Below are 27,079 nucleotides of genomic sequence, written 5' to 3' on the forward strand. Positions count from 1 at the left end.
AAATACCAGAAAGGTTTAGCAAATTAAAGGGGCTGTCCCACTAAATGCTCCATCCCAAACTCACTGGGACAAGTCAAATAAAGAGTATTTGCCACATCCATCCATTATAATACTGTGCCGATTTGTATATACATTACAGTTTAGTGTGTAATAGCAGCCTCTACTTTTTCTCCTGAAACCAAAATATTGGTCCACCTTCTCCTGAATTTGTTAGCAAGTTTTTGCCATTTAATCTGAGAGCAGCATAATGTAGGGGCAGAGAGCCTGATTCCAGCGATGTATCACTTATTGAGCTGTGCACTGTAGCTTCAGTACAGTCAGTGTTTATTCAGCAGGAGATTATCACTGCAGGACTAGGTCTCACGTGCACGGCAGTCCAGCTAACCTGTCTAACCCCGCCCCACCCCCGATTGGCAGATTCCTGACAGTGTACACATGAATCTGCCAATCAGTGGTGTGGGCGGGGTTACACAGCTCAGCATTCTGAACACTGCTACATCAGAGGAAACAGGGATTATATCGAAACTGCACCAAGCAGCCCAGTAAGCGACATCACTGGAATCAGGGTCTCCGCCCCTACATTATTCTGCTCTCAGATGGCATGGCAAAAACTTGCTGACAGATTCCCTTTAAAGGTGTGGACGCACATGCTCAGTAGCTTCCCTGCTCTGCCCCTCCTCTTCATGTTGTGTCGTGATCTGACAGTGAAGAGGCCAATACGATGTGGTAATACAGGAGTAATGGAGCCGTGTGCTGGACGCAACAAGCAAGGAAGAGAGAAAGACAGACAGACACAGGGCAGCTATTAAATAGAGAGAAATACAAAGATGTGATAAATAGCTGGCTATGAGGCTGTGTGTACAGGACTATTTTCTGTGTAGATCGGAGGAGGGAGACAGGCGTTATCAGGTGACTACAATGCAGTCCTGGAAGATCCTGCCACTTCCTGGTCACATGGGAGAAAGCAGCGAGTAACGAGGCTCAATGGGGAGGACATTACACCGGGGAACAAGGCTTTTATATTCTGATTTAGTGAAAGTACCGGTGTGCATTACTCCAGAGCCTGCGTCTCCTCCCCATTTGTGGGATATGAGTTCGTGCATCATTTCCTGGCTGTTTGCAGTCATGTGATGTAAACCTTTATTACTCTCAGGGGTTAACTCCTTCGCCTCCAGTGATGTGACCGTGTGCGGGGTGAACATCACATCAATACTTACACGGAAATTAGGAAACATTTATAGTGTGAAAAATAAACTGGAGTTTAAACATGTAATGTAACATATTATTCCCGTCCTGTTAGACGCCGTGATCACGCTGATTACACGAGCAATGAGTTATGTCTCCAGTGTGAGGGTGATGGGCACAGTCATAGCGCAAACAGGGCGGACCTGGAGACCTATACTGGGCCCCCGGCACCCATAAGCCCCCCAGACTGAATCCCCGCGGTGACGGAGGAGCCCCCTTACTCCATGTAACCACGCTGCAGCCCCCCTTACAGCAGAGCATTCGCTGCACCATCCCCCCGCCAAGCAGACATCTAGGAAACGTAGATGACTTGATGCAGGGGCGCACACAGAAATCATGGCATCCCATAGAAAAATTACTAATTGGTCGCTCTCCCCTCATATAAAAAAAATAAATTTGGTGGGGTCATGGCGCATAGGGGCAGAGAGGAACACGTATTCTGGCACTTACACAGTCATTTTACTCCAAATAAAGCCCCTTTGTGTTCTCACCATTACAATACCCCAAAAATGCCCAACCCCTCCCAACACATAGTATGATGCCCCTACAGTACCCTGCACATGCACAGTGTGACGGCTCAACAAAGTATGACACTGACAGTCCCCCCAACACAGTATGATGCTCCCACACACAATATGATGGCCCTACAGCCCCGTACACACCGTATGTCGGCCACCATAGACCTCATACACGCACACAGCATGATGGTGCCCACAAAATATGATGGCCCCTACTCAGCCCCCCACACACATAGTATGATGGTTCCATAACGAAGTAAGATGGCGGGCCCCCCCTCTCCCCCTCCAACACAGGGTGATGGCAGCCCTCCCCTCCAACACAGTGTGATGGCGGGCCCTCCCCTCTCCCCCTCCAACACAGGGTGATGGCAGCCCTCCCCTCCAACACAGTGTGATGGCGGGCCCTCCCCTCTCCCCCTCTAACACAGTGTGATGGCGGGCCCTCCCCTCTCCCCCTCCAACACAGTGTGATGGTGGCCCCCCCTTCCCCTCCAACACAGTGTGATGGTGGCCCCCCCTTCCCCTCCAACACAGTGTGATGGTGGCCCCCCCTCCCCCTCCAACACAGTGTGATGGCGGGCCCTCCCCTCTCCCCCTCTAACAGTGTGTGATGGCGGGCCCTCCCCTCTCCCCCTCCAACACAGTGTGATGGTGGCCCCCCCTTCCCCTCCAACACAGTGTGATGGTGGCCCCCCCTTCCCCTCCAACACAGTGTGATGGTGACCCCCCCTCCCCCTCCAACACAGTGTGATGGTGGCCCCCCCTCCCCCTCCAACACAGTGTGATGGTGGCCCCCCCTCCCCCTCCAACACAGTGTGATGGCGGCCCCCCCCTCCCCCTCCAACACAGTGTGATGGCGGCCCCCCCCTCCCCCTCCAACACAGTGTGATGGCGGCCCCCCCCTCCCCCTCCAACACAGTGTGATGGCGGCCCCCCCCTCCCCCTCCAACACAGTGTGATGGCGCCCCCCCCCTCCCCCTCCAACACAGTGTGATGGCGGCCCCCCCCTCCCCCTCCAACACAGTGTGATGGCGGCCCCCCCCTCCCCCTCCAACACAGTGTGATGGCGGCCCCCCCCTCCCCCTCCAACACAGTGTGATGGCGGCCCCCCCCTCCCCCTCCAACACAGTGTGATGGCGGCCCCCCCTCCCCCTCCAACACAGTGTGATGGTGGCCCCCCCCTCCCCCTCCAACACAGTGTGATGGTGGCCCCCCTCCCCCTCCAACACAGTGTGATGGTGGCCCCCCCTCCCCCTCCAACACAGTGTGATGGTGGCCCCCCCTCCCCCTCCAGCACAGCGTGATGGTGGCCCCCCCTCCCCCTCCAGCACAGCGTGATGGCGGTCCCCCCCTCCAACACAGTGTGATGGCGGTCCCCCCCTCCAACACAGTGTGATGGCGGTCCCCCCCTCCAACAGTGTGATGGCGACCCCCCCCTCTCCCTTCCAACACAGTGTGATGGCGGCCCCCCCCTCCCCCTCCAACACAGTGTGATGGCGGCCCCCCCCTCCCCCTCCAACACAGTGTGATGGCGGCCCCCCCCTCCCCCTCCAACACAGTGTGATAGTGGCCCCCCCTCCCCCTCCAACACAGTGTGATGGCGGCCCCCCCCTCCCCCTCCAACACAGTGTGATGGCGGCCCCCCCCTCCCCCTCCAACACAGTGTGATGGCGGCCCCCCCCTCCCCCTCCAACACAGTGTGATGGCGGCCCCCCCCTCCCCCTCCAACACAGTGTGATGGCGGCCCCCCCCTCCCCCTCCAACACAGTGTGATGGCGGCCCCCCCCTCCCCCTCCAACACAGTGTGATGGCGGCCCCCCCTCCCCCTCCAACACAGTGTGATGGTGGCCCCCCCCTCCCCCTCCAACACAGTGTGATGGTGGCCCCCCTCCCCCTCCAACACAGTGTGATGGTGGCCCCCCCTCCCCCTCCAACACAGTGTGATGGTGGCCCCCCCTCCCCCTCCAGCACAGCGTGATGGTGGCCCCCCCTCCCCCTCCAGCACAGCGTGATGGCGGTCCCCCCCTCCAACACAGTGTGATGGCGGTCCCCCCCTCCAACACAGTGTGATGGCGGTCCCCCCCTCCAACAGTGTGATGGCGACCCCCCCCTCTCCCCTCCAACACAGTGTGATGGCGGGCCCCCCCCTCCCCTCCAACACAGTGTAATGGCGGGCCCCCTTCCTCCCAACACAGTGTGATGGTGGGCCCCCCCCTCCCCTCCAACACAGTGTGATGGCGGGCCCCCCCCTCCCCTCCAACACAGTGTGATGGCGGGCCCCCTTCCTCCCAACACAGTGTGATGGTGGGCCCCCCCCTCCCCTCCAACACAGTGTGATGGCGGGCCCCCCCCCCCTCCCTTCCAACACAGTGTGATGGCGGGCCCCCCCCTCCCTTCCAACACAGTGTGATGGCGGGCCCTCCCCTCCCTTCCAACACAGTGTGATGGTGGGCCCCCCCCTCCCCTCCCCTCCAACACAGTGTAATGGCGGGCCCCCCCCCCTCCCTTCCAACACAGTGTGATGGCGGGCCCTCCCCTCCCTTCCAACAGTGTGATGGCGGGCCCCCCCCCTCCCTTCCAACACAGTTGGATGGCGGGCCCCCCCCCTCCCTTCCAACAGTGTGATGGCGGGCCCCCTCCCCTCCCTTCCAACACAGTGTGATGGCGGGCCCCCCCCCTCCCTTCCAACACAGTGTGATGGAGGGCCCCCCCTCCCTTCCAACACAGTGTGATGGCGGGCCCCCCCCCTCCCTTCCAACAGTGTGATCGCAGGCCCCCCTCCTCCCTTCCAACACAGTGTGATGGCGGGCCCCCCCCCTCCCTTCCAACACAGTGTGATGGCGGGCCCTCCCCTCCCTTCCAACACAGTGTGATGGCGGGCCCCCCCCTCCCTTCCAACACAGTGTGATGGCGGGCCCCCCCTCCCTTCCAACACAGTGTGATGGCGGGCCCCCCCCCCTCCCTTCCAACACAGTGTGATGGCGGGCCCCCCCCCCTCCCTTCCAACACAGTGTGATGGCGGGCCCCCCCTCCCTTCCAACACAGTGTGATGGCGGGCCCTCCCCTCCCTTCCAACACAGTGTGATGGCGGGCCCCCCCCCTCCCTTCCAACAGTGTGATCGCAGGCCCCCCTCCTCCCTTCCAACACAGTGTGATGGCGGGCCCCCCCCCTCCCTTCCAACACAGTGTGATGGCGGGCCCCCCCCCTCCCTTCCAACAGTGTTATCGCGGGCCCCCCTCCTCCCTTCCAACACAGTGTGATGGCGGGCCCCCCCCCTCCCTTCCAACACAGTGTGATGGAGGGCCCCCCCTCCCTTCCAACACAGTGTGATGGCGGGCCCCCCCCCTCCCTTCCAACAGTGTGATCGCAGGCCCCCCTCCTCCCTTCCAACACAGTGTGATGGCGGGCCCCCCCCCTCCCTTCCAACACAGTGTGATGGCGGGCCCCCCCCTCCCTTCCAACACAGTGTGATGGCGGGCCCCCCCTCCCTTCCAACACAGTGTGATGGCGGGCCCCCCCCCCTCCCTTCCAACACAGTGTGATGGCGGGCCCCCCCTCCCTTCCAACACAGTGTGATGGCGGGCCCTCCCCTCCCTTCCAACACAGTGTGATGGCGGGCCCCCCCCCTCCCTTCCAACAGTGTGATCGCAGGCCCCCCTCCTCCCTTCCAACACAGTGTGATGGCGGGCCCCCCCCCTCCCTTCCAACACAGTGTGATGGCGGGCCCCCCCCCTCCCTTCCAACAGTGTTATCGCGGGCCCCCCTCCTCCCTTCCAACAGTGTTATCGCGGGCCCCCCTCCTCCCTTCCAACACAGTGTGATGGCGGGCCTCCCCCCTCCCTTCCAACACAGTGTGATGGCGGGCCCCCCCCCTCCCTTCCAACACAGTGTGATGGCGGGCCCCCCCCCTCCCTTCCAACACAGTGTGATGGCGGGCCCTCCCCTCCCTTCCAACACAGTGTGAAGCCCCCTTACAGCCCCCTTTGAAAAAACTGACAAAATAAAAAGATAAAACTGCGTCCCTCACCCCATCTCCCGCTTGCGCGGCTCCGGTTTGTGCGGAGTGTGGACTGAGGCTTCTGGTGAGAGATGTAGTGACGGTGACACCCGCTGTTCTGAAACTCAGGCGCATCGGTTGAATCGCGGCAAAGGAAGCACAGAGCTCGTTGTGTTACCAGTACATGCAACGGCGTCGGCATCCTACAGATGCAAATACTGCTGAAAGTGTGACAGCAGGCAGAGTATAGGGGGCGCCACCACTCACGGGCCCCATAATGGCCGCAGGGTCTACCGATATCAGCACTACAGCACTTACTGCACAAAGTGTACTAGAACATTATGTAACTTTTTCTTAAAAAGGTAACACATAATTAGCAAAAAAAGTGGACTGAAACTGTACTACCTCTTAGAAGGAGAGCTGCAAACCATGTGTGGCGCCCCTGCTACGCATTGGTGCCACAGAACCCAGAAGGGTGCATGGACGGACTTCTCCACAAGAGGCCCTCACTACATTCATACACCTCCACCTTCCACCTCAGACCAGCAGAGGGAGCCCGTTAGGGACATATATAGGGAAGGTGGAGCTAGGCAGCTCAGTCAGAGTCTTAGTTCAGTTCCAGTTCAGTGTTCAGAGAGGAACACAGTTCACAGTGAGCAGAGAGGGTGCCGACGCTTAGAGAGCGGTGAAGACGCAGCACGCCAGCTGCCAAGTAGTGAGGGCCCAGAGTGTGGTCGACGGCGAGGAGAAAAGGAGAGTGGATCTAAGGGGGCAGAGGAGAATAGTAAGCTCACCCCGATATATATACCGGACACCGGGTCCGCGCCTACAGGGACTCTCTACACCCAGTAGGAACCACCGGAACCCCTGGAGAACTACAGGTCCCAGGTCCACCTAACGCTGATTGTAGTACCAGAGCCAGGAGTCACAGAGGTCCCAGCGTCCTGGGAGAGTGATCTCCAAAGAGAAGGCCCTACCAACAGGTCAGCAGGTGCAGAGAGAGACAGTAACCAAGCTAGGCCTAGCTCCAGGAAGGCCAGAAGCCTAGAGAGTAAAGCCACGGATGAGGAGGCCCTATACTCGCTCACTGGGGAGAGTCCAGAGTGCGCCCTTCACCTGGAGTACCCTGGACCGTGCCTGCAGCATCACCAAAGGTACTGAAGCTTACCCCTGTGTGAGTGTCCATCCTTCCTCCGTGACTGTCCTGCCGTCTCTCCCCCGCACCACCATCCAGTACATCCCCTACACTGCCCTGAGACCTGCTCCACCTGTGGGGAGCTGTCCCATCATTTGCTGCCCTAATATCTGCCTCAGAGGACTGTTGCAGCGCTGGTGATCATCACCAGACACCACAGGTGGCGTCACGAAAAACCCCATATAAAAGTATTCCCCCATTTCACTGACCGCCCTGGGTCACGGATCGGGCCAGCCACCGTGATATCCCCTGGCTACCGGAGGCCCGGCTGCCGAGTACCCCACGGCCCTGGGAGTGCGTCACATGCATTGTACCATTGAGTGTGATACAACATCGTATCTCCTGCAGCTCCACTAATGTGATTTACTATGCCACATCTGGATGTCCACTTATTTATATCGGACTTACATCCAGGGAGCTCAGAGTCAGGGTTCGGGAGCACGTTAGGGACAATGTTACAGCCAAGTCGGTGACAGACCCCTCTGAGCTGAAAACACTCCCCCACCATTTCTGGCAATTTCACAATTGCAATGCCTCTTCACTTTCCATCCGTGCCATAGATATGGTAAGTTTGGGGGGAAGGGGGGGGGGGGGCAATGTTAAACGTATTTTAGCCTAGTGGGAAACCAAATGGATAGTGACTCTGGACACTATGTCCCCTAGGGGTTTGAATGAAACACTTAGCTTTGCCCCATATTTATAATTGGTTCCATCCACGTGCGCTTTATCTCCTGTATTCTTCTTCTTCCTTTTTTCTGTTTTTTGTTCTTATGAATTTTAATCTCTTAGTGTTGCTTTTGCAGCAAATTTTATATTTTTTGCCTGCGTGTTACCATGGTTTCAGTGTATAATTGTTATCTTTGTTTTTTGTTATTTCCATCTTTCAATGTTATTAATTATATTTGCCTATTTTCCCTATTTTTCTTGTTTAGGTTGGTCCTTACAAGTTTTCTACAATTCATAATCGGACTGTAGCTTATCCCCTTGTCATGTCTTTTTTGGCTTTGTTTGTTTACATATTACCATGGAAGTTTGTTATATTTATCTGCCTGGGTTGCTGTGTGCGCGCGCCCGGCGCATTCAGGCTCCTGGCCTTGGCGTCCGGCGTTCTTTCATCCCTGACTGCGCAGCCCTCCGCTGCGCGCTCCCGGATGTGATCGCCGGGTGTCTCGTGCTGGGACTGTTCTGCTCCGTGCGCCGTACACGCAACTCCATAGGCTGGTTTCCGATCACGTGGTGCACCACGTGACCGGTTACCTAGGTACTTCAAGGTCCTGTCACACATTCTATTCACCTTCCCTTGAGAAAGCTGTTTGGTACTCCACGCGAAACGCCAGTACCAATCATACCATTTTGGAGGCACAGCGCTGACATAGGGTAAGCAGTACTGGGGCTTACATGGTTTGTGTGCTCAAGCTTTGACTTTCTCTGGGGGCACAAGCTCTGAATATATTGCTACTGCCTGTGCAGCTGACAACACTGCATTAGACATATATTGGTTACCTATCCTTTCAGCTGTCTCAGGCATTATAGCTCTATATGTTGCTTGTGCACACGGACACCCCTCAACAATTTTTCCAGGTACTGTCATATGTTCCCGTCAGTGCTTGCGCCTCTTGCTGCTATTTTCCATCTCCCTCCTACCCATATCTTGTCTGTTTTTACTATTTTGTCTGTTTTTACTATTTTTGTATTAAATTAATTATATGTATTAATAAAGCTGAATTTACCTTTATTGACAACTTTTGAAAAAAAACTCCGTGTTGTTCATTTTTTGTAATTGCTTTGTGGAGTTAACGGTTTGTATTGGTGCACAGCCGGTCCGGACGGATTCATGTGCCCACAAACAATATGTTCTTGGGATTGCTTGTAGTAACACTCAGTATGGGGCTCCTGCACATCGGATGTTCACCCTGCGTATTACACTTCCTCCATCGGGGATCAGGTTTTATGAAATCTCATTCTCAAACGGTGTAGAAAATCAGCAGTGGAAATTAAACGGAGCTACATATCCAATATCAGCCACACGTCCATTTACCAGGGCTGTGGAGTCGGTAAGCCAAACCTGCGACTCCGACTCCTCAAATTTCCCTTACACCAACTCCAACTCCCTCATATATTGCTTATATTTAAGTGAAAAATTTATTATAATACAATGTGAACATCAGACATTTAATCATTTTTATGATACAATAATCAAGATATTTAGATAGAACATAACATATATTTATTGGAATACAACTTTAGAACACAAAAAACTGTAATAAATTGTAAATATGTAATACACTATGTAATATCGATCACAATATATATATATCACTATGTAATAAACTATGTAAGTGGCAAAAAACAGTTTTCAACAAAAACATACTAAATAACATTTGTGCAGTCTATGAATTTGTTCTAAGAAATGGCATCGCCTCCATCAGATCCTCCTTCATAGATGACCTCAAATCTGACCTAATAATTTTAAGGCTAGAGAACAACCTCTCTACACTAACTTGGGTTGGAGGCAAAGCCGTAACCACATGGGCAACATCTCTAACAATTTCCGGGTATAAAGGAATTGCCTCATGCACAGTCAGTTTTGATGAACCGTTGAATTTTTCTATTTCTTTGAGAGCAAGTGAAACATTTTGCTGAAATATGGTCAATCTGCTTGCTATAGGAGACGGAGTGAAATCTTTTTCCTTGCGGCAACGCTTTGCCCGCTCTATGTCATCCACATACTTGTCAAAGTGAAACTCCTCATCTGATGAGGATGAAGATATGGCAGCAGTAGCACTGTCAGGACCCAAGTCCTCTTGTGCCTGGCCGTCCTCCTGTAGGCCACTCATCCTAACTGCTACCTCAGTCAGAGCTTCTTTTCCTTTAGTAAGCTGTTGATCATCAAGCAGTATACGATGACGTGGGTCCACATAAACAGCTGCCAGAAAAATGTTATTTTCCACTAGCAGTGTCTCTCTCCGTTTCAGTGAAGCAGAAATGCCATCTGTGATTAACCCTCCTCTTTGGGACAGGCGAAACATCAGGTTCTTCCACTCCCTTATGAAAATGCCAGGAGTTAAATCCTCAGCTTGTACTTTTTTAGTCAAGGTAAATGGGTGATTAAGAATTTCCTTCAATTCAGCCACCTGTGTCCATTGACCTTCATTTAGGGTTACCTGAGGGTTCGCCATATCTATAAGAAACGGTTTTAGTTCAAGCAATCGCTCAATCATTAAATAAGTGCTGCCCCACCGAGTGGCTTGATCGACAATCGCCCCTTTCCCAGCACCTCTCGTCAAGATGGAATAAATTTTAGGGGTTCTGGCGGCAATAACCCATTTCCTCACATTTCCAATCAGATTTCCAGCATGTCCCTCTTGCAGACTATCTCTTATTGCCGGCTGCAGCGTGTGCACAACACAGCACATGTGATGAATAGGAAAGAGGTGTGAAGCAGCTTCAACAAGATCATCTATTTCTAAAGTATCATTTTGCTGTTCTTCTGTTGTAATATCTGTTTGTTCCTCATGAACAGCGCTGTGGCCTTCCATCTCAAACATACTAAATCCTACATGTTCTTCTAGCTGTTGTTCATTCCTCTCATTCATCAGTTTAATTGTACTTATCAAGATAGATAGATAGATAGATGGATAAATATATGGATAGATAGATGATAGATAGCCATATGGATGGATAGATAGAGGGATAGATGAAAGGATCCTCACAAAGAATGAGCATGTCAGTTTGTGCGGCGTTTTTCTAATCGGCTTTGCTATTGAAAACATTATCTATGAGCTCAAAAACCTTTCAGGTGATGCGGTTTTTTAAAAAGCTGATAAAGCTAAAAAACACGTATCCTCAAAAAATGCAGCAAAAACGCTGTGTGTGAATGTAGCCTTAGATCATGAATAGAACAGCCATTTATAGGACATTTCATAACTTTCCCAAATGCCTATGAAAAAAATATTCAGCACATTCTGAATTGAACTACTGCACCCAATTTATTATATATTTTAGGAGTCGGAGTTGGTCCATTTTATACCGACTCCATCAAAATGAGCACCAACTCCGACTCCACGGCCCTGCCATTTACACTGAGTTTTCCTGGCAGATTCCCTCATATCTCCAGCACACGGTGCGGTAACACCGCAGTGGATCAGACTCCTATAGATGAACCCGCACATATATTCTCTTTTCACATTTTCCATGCAGGGAATTAGCGACAGTGTCATTCACCAGGCTTGCATCAACACTGTGGGGAACCCTACATAATAGTGTCAGGAGCGGCCTACCTGTGGAAGCCTTAGCACGTACTGGCTTTCTAATTCATGGGGCGCATCATCTTTGCTCCGTGATGCCTTTTGTTCTGTGAGGGAAAAAAATAAAAAGTTTGTTGAGTGACGTGACAAAGGCTTTAAAGGGGTATTCCCATCTCCAAGATCCTATCCTAATATGTAGTAAGTGTAATAATAAAAATATTAGCAAATAGCTCCAATTAAAAATGTAGTATAGTTCTTCTGATTAGCCATGTTACTTTCCCCATGTGCAGTGCATTGCAGTAGTTTAGGTATCCATGGTTATGACCACTCATATAGTGAGCTAGCTTTTAGTAGTTGTAACCATGGATACCTAAGCTACTGCAATGCCCTGCACATGGGGTAACTGACATAGCAAATCAGAAGAACTATACTACATTTCTAATTGGAGCTAATATTTTACTTACACCTACTACAAATTGGAATAGGATCTTGGCGATGGGAATACTCCTTTAAGTCTCAAAAAGTCTCTGTGTTAACAAAAGCGAACACTCAGATGTCAGCTTTCCTTATTCCAGTATGGCGCGAGGTTCTACCAAGTTGTGCCCATGGCGCGTGTGAACCATAAGGGATGCTAGCTGCTACCTTGTGGGGTCGTTCAGCGGTACAGGGTCAGAGATGCCATGGCTAGGACACATACACTTTTGTTGCTCAGTGGTTGCAATCAGTTCACAATCTCTTTATAACTCTGTTCACACATTTAAGGCCTCCGCTTACTACAGGTGCATCTCACTAAATTAGAATATCCTCAAAAAGTTCATTTATTTCAGTTCTCAAATAAACACGTGACATAGATCCCTCTGTGTGTAATGACTCTATATAATAGATCCCTCTGTGTGTAATGACGCTATATAATAGACCCCTCTGTGTGTAATGACTCTATATAATAGATCCCTCTGTATGTAATGACTCTATATAATAGATCCCTCTGTGTGTAATGACTCTATATAATAGATCCCTCTGTGTGTAATGACTCTATATAATAGATCCCTCTGTGTGTAATGACTCTATATAATAGACCCCTCTGTGTGTAATGACTCTATATAATAGATCCCTCTGTATGTAATGACTCTATATAATAGATCCCTCTGTGTGTAATGACTCTATATAATAGATCCCTCTGTGTGTAATGACTCTATATAATAGATCCCTCTGTGTGTAATGACTCTATATAATAGATCCCTCTGTGTGTAATGACTCTATATAATAGATCCCTCTGTGTGTAATGACTCTATATAATAGATCCCTCTGTGTGTAATGACTCTATATAATAGATCCCTCTGTGTGTAATGACTCTATATAATAGATCCCTCTGTGTGTAATGACTCTATATAATAGATCCCTCTGTGTGTAATGACTCTATATAATAGATCCCTCTGTGTGTAATGACTCTATATAATAGATCCCTCTGTGTGTAATGACTCTATATAATAGATCCCTCTGCGTGTAATGACTCTATATAATAGACCCCTCTGCGTGTAATGACTCTATATAATAGACCCCTCTGCGTGTAATGACTCTATATAATAGACCCCTCTGCGTGTAATGACTCTATATAATAGACCCCTCTGCGTGTAATGACTCTATATAATAGACCCCTCTGCGTGTAATGACTCTATATAATAGATCACTCTGCGTGTAATGACTCTATATAATAGATCACTCTGCGTGTAATGACTCTATATAATAGATCCCTCTGCGTGTAATGACTCTATATAATAGATCCCTCTGCGTGTAATGACTCTATATAATAGACCCCTCTGCGTGTAATGACTCTATATAATAGACCCCTCTGCGTGTAATGACTCTATATAATAGATCCCTCTGCGTGTAATGACTCTATATAATAGATCCCTCTGCGTGTAATGACTCTATATAATAGATCCCTCTGCGTGTAATGACTCTATATAATAGATCCCTCTGCGTGTAATGACTCTATATAATAGATCCCTCTGTGTGTAATGACTCTATATAATAGATCCCTCTGTGTGTAATGACTCTATATAATAGATCCCTCTGTGTGTAATGACTCTATATAATAGATCCCTCTGTGTGTAATGACTCTATATAATAGATCCCTCTGTGTGTAATGACTCTATATAATAGATCCCTCTGTGTGTAATGACTCTATATAATAGATCCCTCTGTGTGTAATGACTCTATATAATAGATCCCTCTGTGTGTAATGACTCTATATAATAGATCCCTCTGTGTGTAATGACTCTATATAATAGATCCCTCTGTGTGTAATGACTCTATATAATAGATCCCTCTGTGTGTAATGACTCTATATAATAGACCCCTCTGTGTGTAATGACTCTATATAATAGACCCCTCTGTGTGTAATGACTCTATATAATAGATCCCTCTGCGTGTAATGACTCTATATAATAGATCCCTCTGCGTGTAATGACTCTATATAATTGATCCCTCTGTGTGTAATGACTCTATATAATAGATCCCTCTGTGTGTAATGACTATATAATAGATCACTCTGTGTGTAATGACTCTATATAATAGATCACTCTGTGTGTAATGACTCTATATAATAGATCCCTCTGTGTGTAATGACTATATAATAGATCACTCTGTGTGTAATGACTTTATATAATAGATCACTCTGTGTGTAATGACTTTATATAATAGATCACTGTGTGTAATGACTCTATATAATATATGAGTTTCACTTTTTGTATTGAAGAACTGAAATAAAGTCACTTTTTGATGATATTCTAATTTAGTGAGATGCACCTCTATATAGACCAGGAAATGCACATAGCGTAGACACCAAAACATTCACAGTGCCCAGTGTTTCCAATAGGGTGTCTGTTTTTCTGGCAGGTATATTTTTTTTTTCACATATTTTTTTATACAAAGGCATCCTGCAAAGAACATGTACCGCATCGCAAATCTCTCCCCGCAATCACCGTCCTCCTGCCCGGCTTCATGTGGATGCTGCGTCCTACGTCACGCACGCCGTGCCCCAAATGTCCCTCCTGCACAGGTATACTCGGCTCTGCCCAGCTGAGAGCGATGTACAGTAATGTGAAAGCGTCGGCTTTACTTCTGGGTCATTGGGGCTTTTTGTCCTCTCCCGGCCATGCGCATTACGGTGATATGCTCTGCTCTCAGCGGGGCAAAGCTCAGCACGCCTGCGCAGGAGTGAGATTGGGGGCGCTGTGCCGATGACGTAGGACATATCACATAAAGTGGGGCAGGAGGATGGCGATTGCAGGGAGAGAGGCCGTGCCAAGCAAGACCATTGGCGTCCATCATACCGGATTGCGGCATATCAGGAAATTATAAAAGGTATTTTTTGTGCTTTGCAGAGGAGGCTGGGGGCAGATATGCAGGTTGCTAGATTACTGTAAAAGAGGCGGTGAAGGTGGTGGCCGTAGTCTATATAGGTAAAAACTGGCGATAGGTTAAAGAGGTCCTGACACTCCAAAAAAATTGTGTTAAGTAAAAGTCCCCGATTCTGACACTCTTTTCCGTTCTGTGCTGCGTCATTGCACTGCAGAGAAATTCACGTTCGTTGCTTTTGGAGTGCAGCATGTGAAATCTCTGCTTGTAGTGCAACTGTGCATTTCTTCAGAGTCTCTTCTGGGGACGTGCGCTGTCAGCCGCCCCTCCGAAACGCTGTCAAAGCTCGGCAGCAGATCACCCAGCTTCATTACTCATTGTCATGGAGGCAGAGATTTGCAAAGAGCCAGTGGTGACGCAGCTCATGCCCATAGGGCGACGGTAACAAGATCAGTGAGACGAATAGTCCAGGGAAATCAACGCCCCCATGACTAGTCACCCACTAACTCGCATATCACTGGCCAAGCTACAAAAACGATTTCATGGTGATAGAGTAATAAGCCACCAAAGGCTCTGGTTTGATAGATGTCCATTACTTTAATATACTATGTCTGATCGGCCGGGGTCCGACACCTTACTTACTTGTGGAGCTGGTCGTCTACTTCTAGTGGCCGGGGCCTGGTACTGCATATACGCCTTCTATTCAAAGAAATAGGAGGTGGATGTGCAATAACAAACCCCGGCCACAACAAGTAGACGGCCAAGTTCCAGAAGTAAGTACTTCAGGCCACCGGCACCCGTAACGGCTGATCGGAGGGGGTGCCAGGTGTTGGACCCCAGCCGATGAGACATTGATGGCCTATCCTAATGATAGAGGTTGTTCACTACTTTTACATTGATGTCCTAAAGGACAAAATACATTTCAGAAGGATTATACATTACTTGTAGACATCATCTCGATTTCACCGTTTCCTTATTCTCCAAAACCTAGAAAAAAAAGAAAAAAGTTGAACAAGATTTTGAAATACAAAGATAATAAAGGAAAATAGAATTAGACTTACTGGTAATTCGGTTTCTAATAACCCACCACGACAGCACGTAACCCCACCATAATAGGGACAGGAAATACAAAGAGGTTTAAATAGCCCCTCCACATCCTCCCTCCAGTGTTATTACAAAGGACCACAAGAGTATAGATGCTTCACATTAATTTTTATTTCTACTGATCAAGCTGTCGTAGAAACAATAAGCGAGGGAATTACCCGTGCTGTCGTGGAGGGTTACCAGAAACCGAATTACCGGTAAGTCTAATTCTATTTTCTCTAATAACCCCCCACGACGGCACACAGGCAGTAAACCAAAGATATACTAGGGAGGGACAATAGCCTGAAGGACCTTCCTTCCGAAGGCTAAATCTCCAACAGACATTAGGTCTAGTCTGTAGTGTTTGGAGAAAGTATGAATTGAGGACCATGTGGCAGCTCTGCAAATCTGTTCGATGGATGCGCTGGCTTTTTCAGCCCAGGAGTCAGATATCGCCCTTGTAGAATGGGCCTTGAGCTTTGCTGGAGGAGGTAGATCCTGGATCTGGTAAGCCTCCGTAATCGCCCTCTTAATCCAGTTGGCTATTGTGGATTTTGCTGCTTTCTTTCCTCTGTTTGGACCTTGTGTATGGACAAATAGGTTCTTGTCTTTCCTTCCTTCTTCTCTTTCCTGAAGACAGTGCAGTACTATTCTCTGGACATCCAGAGTGTGGAATTCCATCTCTTTTTTTGTCTTTTGGGTTGTCACAAAAAGATGGAAGGATTATCTCCTGAGATCTGTGGAACTTTGAGACCACCGTAGGTAGATATGAAGGGTCAAGTTAGAAAATTAGACGATCTTCCAGGATTCTCAGGTAGGGTCCGTTGACCGAAAGGGCCAGCAGTTCACACTCTTCTGGCTGTAGTTATTGCCACCAGAAAAGCCGTTTTCCAGGCCAGCCTGTCCAGTCTTATGGTTGATAAGGGCTCAAAGGGTGGAAGGGTTAACCCTTTCAGAACAATGTTAAGGTCCCAGGGGGGAACCAAGTCTGTTACTCTGGGGTGGATGCAGGTGGCTGCTGTCATAAATCTTCTCACCCACTGATGTTCCGCTAGTCTTTGATCGAAGTATGAACTTAACACCGCTACCAGGACCTTAAGAGTACTAGGTCTGAGACACTTGTCCAGACCATCTTGTAAAAAGTCTAGAATCTGAGCCACATCAGCCCTATGAGGGTCTGGGTGAGTGGGTGCACACCACCTTAAGAAGGTTTTCCAGATCTTGTGGTAATTGGTGTTCGTTACATGTTTCCTGCTCTTCTGGAGAGTTTTGATGACTTTCTCTGAGAGGCCTCGTCTTGAATATCAGGAATTGAGAAGCCAGGCAGTTAGATGTAGTGTCTCGGGATCTGGATGGTGAATCGGTCCCTGGAGAAGGAGATCCTTGATGAGAGAAAGGATTAGAGGGCTCTCCACACTCACAGACTGGTTAACGTTCCGAACCAACTTCTTTTTGGCCAGCGAGGGGTCACTAGGATTACTCTGGTCCCTTCGGTCCTTATCTTCTGTAAGGTTTTTGAAAGGATAGGTAGTGGGGGAAAGGCATACGCTAGTTTGAATTCACATTTGTAAGCGAATGCCTCCACGCCCAAGCAAGGGCCTTTTGGATCCAGGGAGAAATATGGAGGTACTTTTGCATTCTGGTGTCCAGCGAAGAGTTCTACCTCTGGATAGCCCCATCTCTCGACTAACATCTGGAAGACGCCTGGGTTTAGACTCCACTTCCCTGGATGAATCTTTGTTCTGCTTAAGAAGTCGGCTTGGACATTGACTGAACCTTTTATATGAAGAGCCGACAAGGATAGAAGATGTTCTTCGGCCCAGGATAATATTCTTGCTGAGATTTTAAGCTTTCGTATCTTGTGCCCCCTTGATGACGAAGGTGGGCTACCGTGGTGATATTGTCTGAAAATATCTGAATGCGAGATTTCTGGACCAGAAGCTCTGCTGCTCTGAGGACTTCCTGTACGGCTTTTAGTTCTCTGAAATTTGATGAGTGTTGGCTCACCTCATTGGTCCATATACCCTGGAATAGCTCTTGGGAGACCATGGCTCCCCATCCCTTTTCGCTGGCATTCACCTTTATGGTTACCAGCGGATTCTGGATCCATGGTACTCCTCTGTTCAGATTTTTTCAGTTCAGACACCAGAATAGAGAGGTCCTTACCCGTGGAGGTATAGGGATTCCACTGTTCAGAGACCGTGGGGATCCGTCCCAATTCGTAAGGATGTGGATCTGTAATGTTCGATTATGTGCCTGTGCCCAGGCCACCATCTGAATACAGGATGTCATAGACCCGAGGACCGACATGGCATCTCTTAATGATACTGATCTTCTACTCCTTAGGACATTGATCTTTGCTTTTATCATAACCTGTTTTTGTTTGGGCAGGAATGACATCTGGCTGTGGGAATCCAATAGTACTCCTAGAAATGTTTTTGTCATGGAGGGAACCATATCTGAATTTTTCTGGTTTACTAACCAGCCCAGAGACGATAGGATCTGAGTGGTCAATTGTAGATGTTCTCGGAGTACTGGTACTGAGGGCCCGATTAATAACAGGACGTCGAGGTATGGTACTATTGAAATGTTCTGACCCCTGATATAAGCCATGACTTCTGCCAAATTCCAAATGGGAGAACATTGAATTGATAGTGGACTATTTGTTCCCCTTGAGCCACTGAGAATCTTAGGAACCTCCTGTAAAGTGGATGTATGGGGATGTGGTAACATGCATCCTGGAGGTCGATTGTGGCCATGACATGGTTCTGTCCTATCAGGGGGACCGTCGACCTGATGGATTCCATCTTGAATCATTGGTAGTGGATATACGGATTCAGTGGCCTTAGATTGATTATAACTTGGTGTGAGCCATTTGTTTTTTTTTTATTAGGAAGAGTCTGGAATAATGCCCTGTGCCTATCTCTCTTGTAGGAACCAGGGATATCACCCTGAGGACAATAGGTCTGTAAAACTGGATATCAGGGTGGCCTGACGACTGAGAGGAGAGCGGTGTTAACCTTATCCTCTCTGGAGGATAGGAGGAGAAATTTATTTTTACTCCGAACTCAACAACCCTCGAGACCCATGGGTCTGAGCAGATTTCTTTCCACTGAGGGAAAAAAACTTCAGATGCGGCCCCCGACTGTCCTGACGTCATGGTCTGTTCGGACATTTGTTTTGGGAGAGAAAAAGATTTTTTCCTCCTCTATCTTTTGGGTAGCTCCATCGTCCTGTTTTGCCTTTACCCCTATATTGAGGGGTCTGCTCTTGGGAGGGACGAAAAGGCCTCTTCCTCACATTCCTAGGTTCCAGGAGAGCCTTCTTCTTGTCTGAGGCCTTTTCTAGAAGATCATATAGGGCTGGCCCGAACATGCATTTCCCCTTAAAGGGGATGGAACACAACTTCATTTTTGATGCCACGTCGCCGTTCCAGGATTTCAACCATAGGGCTCTTCTTACAGAGTTTGATAGCCCAGATGCTCTTGCCGCCACTCTCACAGATTCTACAGAGGCGTCTGCTAAAAACCCCATAGCTTTCTGTAGAAGGTGTAGGGATGCCAAGATGTCTTCTCTGAGGATGCCCGAAACTAGGTGTTCCTCCAGTTGATCTAGCCAACGAGCCATTGATCGAGCTACGCCCGTAGAGACTGCGCTGGTGCTTAATAGTGTTGCCGAGGTCTCCCAGGATTTTCTGAGTAGTCCCTCCATTTTGCATTCCAAGGGGTCTTTTAAATGAGAGGAATCTTCAAAGGGCAGTGTGGTTTTCTTTGCTACTCGTGCAATTTGGATATCCACTCTTGGGACTTCAGAACAGCATTCTGCCGCCTCATTGTCTACAGGAAATCTATCCCTCAACTTCGTAGGGGTATTTAATCTCTTTTCTGGAGATTCCCACTCCTCTAAGACTAAGTCTCTAATACTCTGGTATATAGGGAACACCAATTTTTTCCTGGAACGTAGTCCCCCAAACATCTGATCCTGTACTGTTTGGGGTACTTTTTCTACCTCGACCTCCATAGTTCTCCTTACTGCCATGAGGAGTTCCTCCAAGCTATCTGATGGAAAGTAATATCTCTCTCGTTGGGAGTTATCAGGGGTCGGATTTAGTTCACCTTCCTCTGGAAGATCTTCCGAGATATATATCTCCTCTTGAGAGTCTTCCTCCCCTACCTCTGGCGGGCTAATTTTCCTCTTTTTGGCTGCTGAGGGAGTAGATGTAGAATCCTGACTAGGTGAGGGCATAGGGAGAGTGACCGAGGCTAAGGAGGATTTGATCTCCTGACGAACAATCCCCTTTATCTCCTCCATTAAGGAAGGTTGTTCCTGCCTGATAATCTTCTCCGTACAGTCCTTGCATAGGGGCTTTCTATGGGAGGACGATAGTTTTTTTGTACAGATGGGACATCTGCGTGACGGTTTTACTTTTTCTCCCCAGATGCAGGTTCCTTGTCCCCCTACAAGGGAGGGGAGAAGGGGAGGGGAGCTATAATCACTATTTCCTGCATCTGGGAGACGGACTAACCAGTGCCATACTTACTGGGACCGGACCAGCGCTGGGCTCTACAGATGCAGAGCGAGAAGCATCAACAGACATGGTTTTGTCCTACCTGTAGATGTCTTCCTGTCCAGGGCTCCTTTTATGGGCGACCGGACCAGCGCATCCCTCTGTTTAGATGGCTCCTCCCCCGGTGTCCAGGTGAAGATTTCTGATCACCGGCGGCATTCCGCTCTATTTTCCCCCATAGCTTTTTGATGTGGTCCACAGTGGAACACAAACTGCCGGAAGCGATGTCATCACCCATCAACCGGCGTGCGACGTCACTTCCGGCGCCGCGGCGTGCGCTCCACATCCAGGAGCCGGCATCGCCCGCGCATCCAGCGGGGGAGAGGAGGAGGAGATGAACCGGAGAGCTCAGAGAGGCCTCCGGTCAGAAGATCCTGCAGACCTTGCCCGAGAGCGTGGACTGCAGAAGGGGGTCCTGAATCTGGAGGAGACGGGAGCAGCGCCCTGAGGAGGAGAGGTAAAGACCGCTCGATCCTCCGCTGCCCGGCTAGTAGCTTTCCCCAAGTGCCTGTCGCCGGCCCAGCACACCGGAGATGACCTCTTCATCCCTGATAGGGACAGAAAATAACACTGGAGGGAGGATGTGGGAGGGGCTATTTAAACCTCTTCGTATTTCATGTCCCTATTAGGGTGGGGTTACATCTTCCTGTGTGCTGTCGTGGGGGGTTACTAGAGAAAAGAAGTTGTGCACGATCTGCACTGAGCCTCCATATAACCCCGCATGGCGAGACACCATAAAAAACACAGAACATGGATAAATATAAGACAAAGAACCAAGAAATAGAAGGAAAATAATATCCAATTTAATTAGAGCAGTGAAAAAGCACACAACACTAAACACTTAAGTGCTCCGATTACTGTCGTTTTTACTATGAGCTCTGTTAGTGGTGAAAAAAATAATTTGATCAGATATTCTGCCCACATTTTGTTGTAAAGATGCTGAGAATTTCCCACAGATTTCACCTTTCACCAATTCACAGAAAATCCATGACTGACAGGCGCTGCTCAATTTCCACTGCAACTTTTTCTCTGCAGCTTGTACACGACATTTTGTAAAATCCCTCACCAGCATTGCAGATGACCATGTACAAAATCTCATCCACAGGTTAAAAAAAATCTGCAGTGGAAATTGACCGCCACTGTGGAATTAAAATCTACAATTTGTCAATTAAAGTAACAAATGATAAATCCAAAGGAATGTAATTAAAGTGAACATATAAATCCCTTAAAACAATGAATTTATTTTGATTCTCTAAAAAAACACCAATAACCATGTGTTTAAAAACAGAATATAGCCAATTATGAATGCGATATAACACTTCCCCAGAAGAGGATTATCATCATGAAGGGCGGACCTATAATCACCCTAATAAGTCCTTCAAAGATCCTGCCTGACGCGGAGGTTGGCACCCTAGGATAGATTTTTTGGTGCCCCCGCTCCAAGGCGGCTGTCCCTGCAAAGCCCTGATTGTGTGAGCTAAAGCAGGAAAATGTGACTGCCTATTCTAATACAGTAGTTTTCCTAACATAGATCATATAAAGACAATAAAGCAAAATAAGCATAAGAGTATATTGATAAACTTATCTCTGATCATGCAAGAGCCTCGACGCGTTTCCCCAATTACAAGTACATCAGGAGGCTGATAGGAACAGCTATGCAGGAGATTATTCCAGATGCATGGTGCAGGATGGTAGGCAGCCAACAATCCTGCAACATGCATCTGGAATAATGGAAAATATGGGAGAACATACTGATCACTGGGGGTCTGACAGCTGGGACCCCGTAATCTAGAGATCAGGTTTCTGGAACCAAAACTGCACAGCCTAGACTTGAATTGAACGTGTGCATGATAGACCTCCTCGCCAGCCTCCAGCAGCCGTCACGTGACCACCAGTGTGCCCCTCCGTCACGTGACCACTAGTAGGACCCTACGTCAAGTGACCACTAGTAAGACCCTCCGTCAAGCGACAACCAGTGGAACCCTCCCTCACGTGACCACCAGTGTGCCCCTCCATCTCCAGCTGCCGTCAAGAAACCACCAGTGGGACCCCCCATCACGTGATCACCAGTGGGACCCCCCCCCCGTCACGTGACCACCAGTGGGACCCCCCCGTCACGTGACCACCAGTGGGACCCCCCCCCCGTCACGTGACCACCAGTGGGACCCCCCGTCACGTGACCACCAGTGGGACCCCCCCGTCACGTGACCACCAGTGGGACCCCCCCCCCCGTCACGTGACCACCAGTGGGACCCCCCCCGTCACGTGACCACCAGTGGGGACCCCCCATCACGTGACCACCAGTGGGGACCCCCCCATCACGTGACCACAAGTGGGACCCCTCCATCACGTGACCACCAGTGGGACCCCTCCGTCACGTGACCACCAGTGGGGACCCACCCCCCCGTGACCACCAGTGGGGACCCACCCCCCCGTGACGTGACCACCAGTGGAACCCCCCCCACCCCCGTCACGTGATCACCAGTGGAACCCCCCCACCCCCGTCACGTGACCACCAGTGGGACCCCCCGTCACGTGACCACCAGTGGGGACCCCCCATCACGTGACCACCAGTGGGGACCCCCCATCACGTGACCACCAGTGGGGACCCCCCATCACGTGACCACCAGTGGGGACCCCCCCCCCCGTGACCACCAGTGGGGACCCACCCCCCCCGTCACATGACCACCAGTGGAACCCCCCCACCCCCGTCACGTGACCACCAGTGGAACCCCCCCCACCCCGTCACGTGACCACCAGTGGGAACCTCCATCACGTGACCACCAGTGGGGACCCCCCCATCACGTGATCACCAGTGGGGACCCTCCATCACGAGCAGCCATTAGGGAGGCACACTGTCAGAATACTGCAATCTGCAGTGACATTGAGGGACTGCAGAAATACCTGGTCAGTCTGGAAACCCCCTTTAAATTTTCCAGGAACAAAGCTTGGAGACCTCCATAATGACGAGTACTCAGAGGTTCCACTACAAACACGTAAGAAGCAGGAGACCCTGAGAACGATGATACTCGGCTCATATACGGCCGTGTCTGCTGGAGGCCCCACCCGTGTCCGCGCCCTGCGTGTCCTCCTTCATACACCGGGATCACAGTCACCGCACAGCGCTCACCTTGTTGCCGGAAGTCTCTCAGGCTGCAGCTGTGACCCGGAAGTGTTACCTGCGTCTAACGTGAGGGTAGCGTCTAGAGTGGAGTTGATTTCTTGAGGGGGAGGAGTAATTTCATTCTATCGTGACGTCACCGGAAGGAGGAGTGGTGGTGAGGAGCTCGTGTTCAGCGCTGTGCTGTGAGGACTGAGGCTGATTCGGAGTGGACTGAGGTGGGGAGAACTGACCATGTGAAATGAATAAATGCTGTGGAGGCATAAAGGGGGCTGGTGTGAGGGTGTGTGTATCCAGGGGGCTGATGTGAGGGGCATGAGGTGTGTGTAGAGGGGCATTCAGGGGGCTGTGTGGCTGGTGTGAGGGGCATGGGGTATGTAGAGGGATATCCAGGGGGCTGTGTGGGTGGTGTGAGGGGCATCCAGGGGGCTGGTGTGAGGGGGCATGGTGTATGTAGAGGGGCATCCAGGGGGCTGGTGTGAGGGGGCATGGTGTATGTAGAGGGGCATCCAGGAGGCTGCGTGGCTGGTGTGAGGAGGCATGGGGTATGTAGAGGGACATCCAGGGGGTGGGGTGGCTGGTGTGAGGAGGCATGGGGTATGTAGAGGGACATCCAGGGGGCTGCGTGGCTGGTGTGAGGGGCTTGGGGTATGTAGAAGGGTATCCAGGAGACTGCGTGGCTGGTGTGAGGGGCTTGGGGTATGTAGAAGGGTATCCAGGAGACTGCGTGGCTGGTGTGAGGGGTATGTAGAGGGGCATCCAGGGGGCTGTGTGGCTGGTGTGAGGAGGCATGGGGTATGTAGAGGGGCATCCAGGGGGCTGTGTGGCTGGTGTGAGGGGCATGTGGTATGTAGAGGGACATCCAGGGGGTTGTGTGGCTGGTGTGAGGGGCATTGGGTATGTAGAGGGGCATCCAGGGGCTGGTGTGAGGAGGCATGGGGTATGTAGAGGGGCATCCAGGGGGCTGAGTGGTTGGTGTGAGGGGGTGTGTGTGTAGAGGGGCATCCAGGGGGCTGCGTGGCTGGTGTGAGGGGGCATGGGGTATGTAGAGGGGCATCCAGGAGTCTACGTGGCTGGTGTGAGGGGACATGGGGTATGTAGAAAGGTATCCAGGAGACTGCGTGACTGGTGTGTGGGGGGCATGGGGTATGTAGAGGGGCATCCAGGGGACTGCGTGACTGGTGTGTGGGGGGCATGGGGTATGTAGAGGGGCATCCAGGGGGCTGCGTGGCTGGTGTGAGGGGGCATGGGGTATGAGGACGGTGGCTGACACAACCTCCTTAAAGACGATAGCACGCCATTTTAAAATCTGTCATGGGAGAAATCCTAAAACATTTATGGTACGTGATATTGATGTCACCCATAGTGGCATTAGGGGTGGAAACGTAAAAAAAACTTCTGGCTCAAAGGGAAACCAAATGGATAGTGGAACTGGGAACAATGACGCCACATGGCCTTAATGAGGCCCTGAGCTTCATCCATTGCTTTAATAGATATAAACTTTGTGGTATTTTTATTTGTATGTGTTGATTTTAATTAGTTTTCTTTGTCATTTGTAACTTTCTCCCTCCATAGTCTATATGTACCATCTATATGGATCACCTACATATGGTTAATATGAGGATACTACGAGCAACAATTAAATTGGACCAATAAAATTGATTTTCGTACTGACAGAATCTTGTTTCAATTATAGGAAAATGATATGGCTTACTCTAACACATTTTTGCATTATTAAGTAGTTGCGTTACTCTACTTGTCTAAATGCATTGCTGTGTTATTCTCTTTAGCGAACGCGTGGGTGCTGTGCCACCCCTTGCCTCTGCGTCATGCACGGCATCTGCATGGTGTCTTCGCATGTTCGGGGGCCTTGGCAACGTGTCCTGGTTCCCTGTCATGTGTGGTTCACCTTGATGGCCGTGCGTGACGCATCTGGCTCGGGCGGTTCAGCGCGCATGTGCTGATCGTCCAGGAGATGATTGGTCCGTTGTGGTCACGTGATCGCAGGCCCTAAAGTATTTTTAAACAGACATGGAAGGTCCTATTAAGCAATCCCCCCGAGGAAGCCATATGATATACTACGCGAAACACGCGTTAGGGTCCTTGTTTATTCTGGGTGCTGACACCTCATCTAATATGGGTAAGAGTGCAGTATAATTCTTTAGCATTTTTTCATAGGGCACTATAGGCCATATGGCACGTGGTACATATCCATAGTGATGAAATATGCCATAATTTTGTACCAGTGCATAAATGACTTGAATACTAGCACTTCTTGCACTTTGTCCCAATAGATATTTAACATCTGTTATTATGTTGTTTATGTGTCACCCAGTTTGGTTGTCTGTGTGTCGTCCTTTTTTAATCATGTATGTCTTTTCTGTATATTGTTTACAATAAAGTTTTTTGATTCTTTGCCATATACTCTGTATTTGGTTCGTTTTTGCTGTATAACAGCAGATACAAGTCCGGTGGCGCCTCCCGCCAGAGAAAATATAGAAATAGTCCTTGGATGAGTTCAATGGATCCAGCAGATGAGGGACACAACACAATCCCACGTGGCAGCTTCTATCAATCCACACACGCCACGAGGATCTGGCCGCAGCCTGAGACCCTCCAGCGTCTGGAGGCACCACGCAACTGACTGGGCCAAACATGAGTCTATCGTTCTGTCTACTGGGATCAGCCCCTGGATGGGGGAAGGGTTCACACCCTCTAGATGCAACAAGAGATGTTGACCTAGGCCTGATTACATTACAGTCCATGAACACAGGCCGGGGGAGGGACACGCTGTTAAGGCCCCATCACACATAATGAGATCGCTAGCGAGATCGTTGATACGTCACGGGTTTTGTGACGCAATAGCGATTTCGCTAGCGATCTTGTTACGTCTGACAGGTAGCCCCTGCTGTGAGATCGTTGATCGTTACTAAGCTTCCTGGACCATTCCTGGGTCGTTGCGCTCCCGCTGGGCAGTGTGCATCGCTGTATTTAACATCTAACCAATGACCTCCTTAGCGATTCAGAACTGAGACACATAGGCGTGCATAAATTGGACTTTTCCGCACCCCTCGTCCCCGATTGGGGGGGACGCGCGTTGTAAACTGCTCGGGGCCCTTCCTACTCTTCTAAACTGCCTGGGGCCCTTGCTACTCTCCACCCCTGATCTGTGTATATATATAGTGAATCCTGCTTTGAGCAGGGGGTTGGACCAGATGACCCAGGAGGTCCCTTCCAACTCTACCATTCTATGATTCTATGATGCTTTTGCATGGGCAGATATTTTAGGGGTCTCTTGCACACACACACCCACACAGCACGTTTTCTGACACGCTGTCCTGGCCAACCGCTTCAGAGTTTTTTGGTCACGCTCACTAATGGAATGGAACACGGTTTTCCATGATATTTTGCATGTACAGTTTAAATACTTGCGTTACTGTTTTGTTGAAAGTGTTCTCATCTTTTGATTTTATGTTTGCAGTTTGCACATCATGGACGACGGGCAGTGTGCTATTGTGGTTGCTGCATTGCTGGTTGAGGAAGCTCGGCGTCAAGATGAGGCACGGGAGCTAGAGAGGCGTTCCAAACGAAAGCGTCGCATGTGGACCAGAGAGTGGTTGCAGAAGAGGTCTGAATTGTCCCACATGCAACTTGTAAGAGAGCTTCAGGAGAAGAATCCTCATGATTTCCGCAACTATCTGAGGATGTCAGAGGAATCATTTAAAGTGTTACTGGAAAGAGTTAC

General features: G+C 49.9%; 1 protein-coding gene across 2 annotated transcripts in view; it reads right to left on the reverse strand.

Moving 5' to 3' along the window:
- The window catches only part of TAF7L (TATA-box binding protein associated factor 7 like), a 42,250-nt gene extending 18,795 nt beyond the window's left edge, over positions 1-23,455 (reverse strand). Inside the window, exons 1-3 of one of the 2 annotated variants that reach the window (XM_073639706.1) lie at positions 23,118-23,323; positions 15,506-15,550; positions 11,237-11,310 (exon numbers count right to left, since the gene is read on the reverse strand). In XM_073639706.1, the coding sequence (XP_073495807.1) occupies positions 11,237-11,310; positions 15,506-15,518 (87 nt within the window). In that variant the 5' untranslated portion in view covers positions 15,519-15,550; positions 23,118-23,323. Of the gene's footprint in view, positions 1-11,236; positions 11,311-15,505; positions 15,551-23,117; positions 23,324-23,343 lie in introns of those variants that run through there. The other variant, XM_073639705.1, reaches the window with a different exon arrangement.
- Positions 23,456-27,079: the final 3,624 nt, after the last annotated feature.

Source organism: Phyllobates terribilis, unplaced genomic scaffold (assembly GCF_046119375.1).
Source record: "Phyllobates terribilis strain yellow unplaced genomic scaffold, ASM4611937v1 Scaffold_7__3_contigs__length_470593459, whole genome shotgun sequence".
In the NCBI taxonomy this organism is placed as follows: domain Eukaryota; kingdom Metazoa; phylum Chordata; class Amphibia; order Anura; family Dendrobatidae; genus Phyllobates; species Phyllobates terribilis.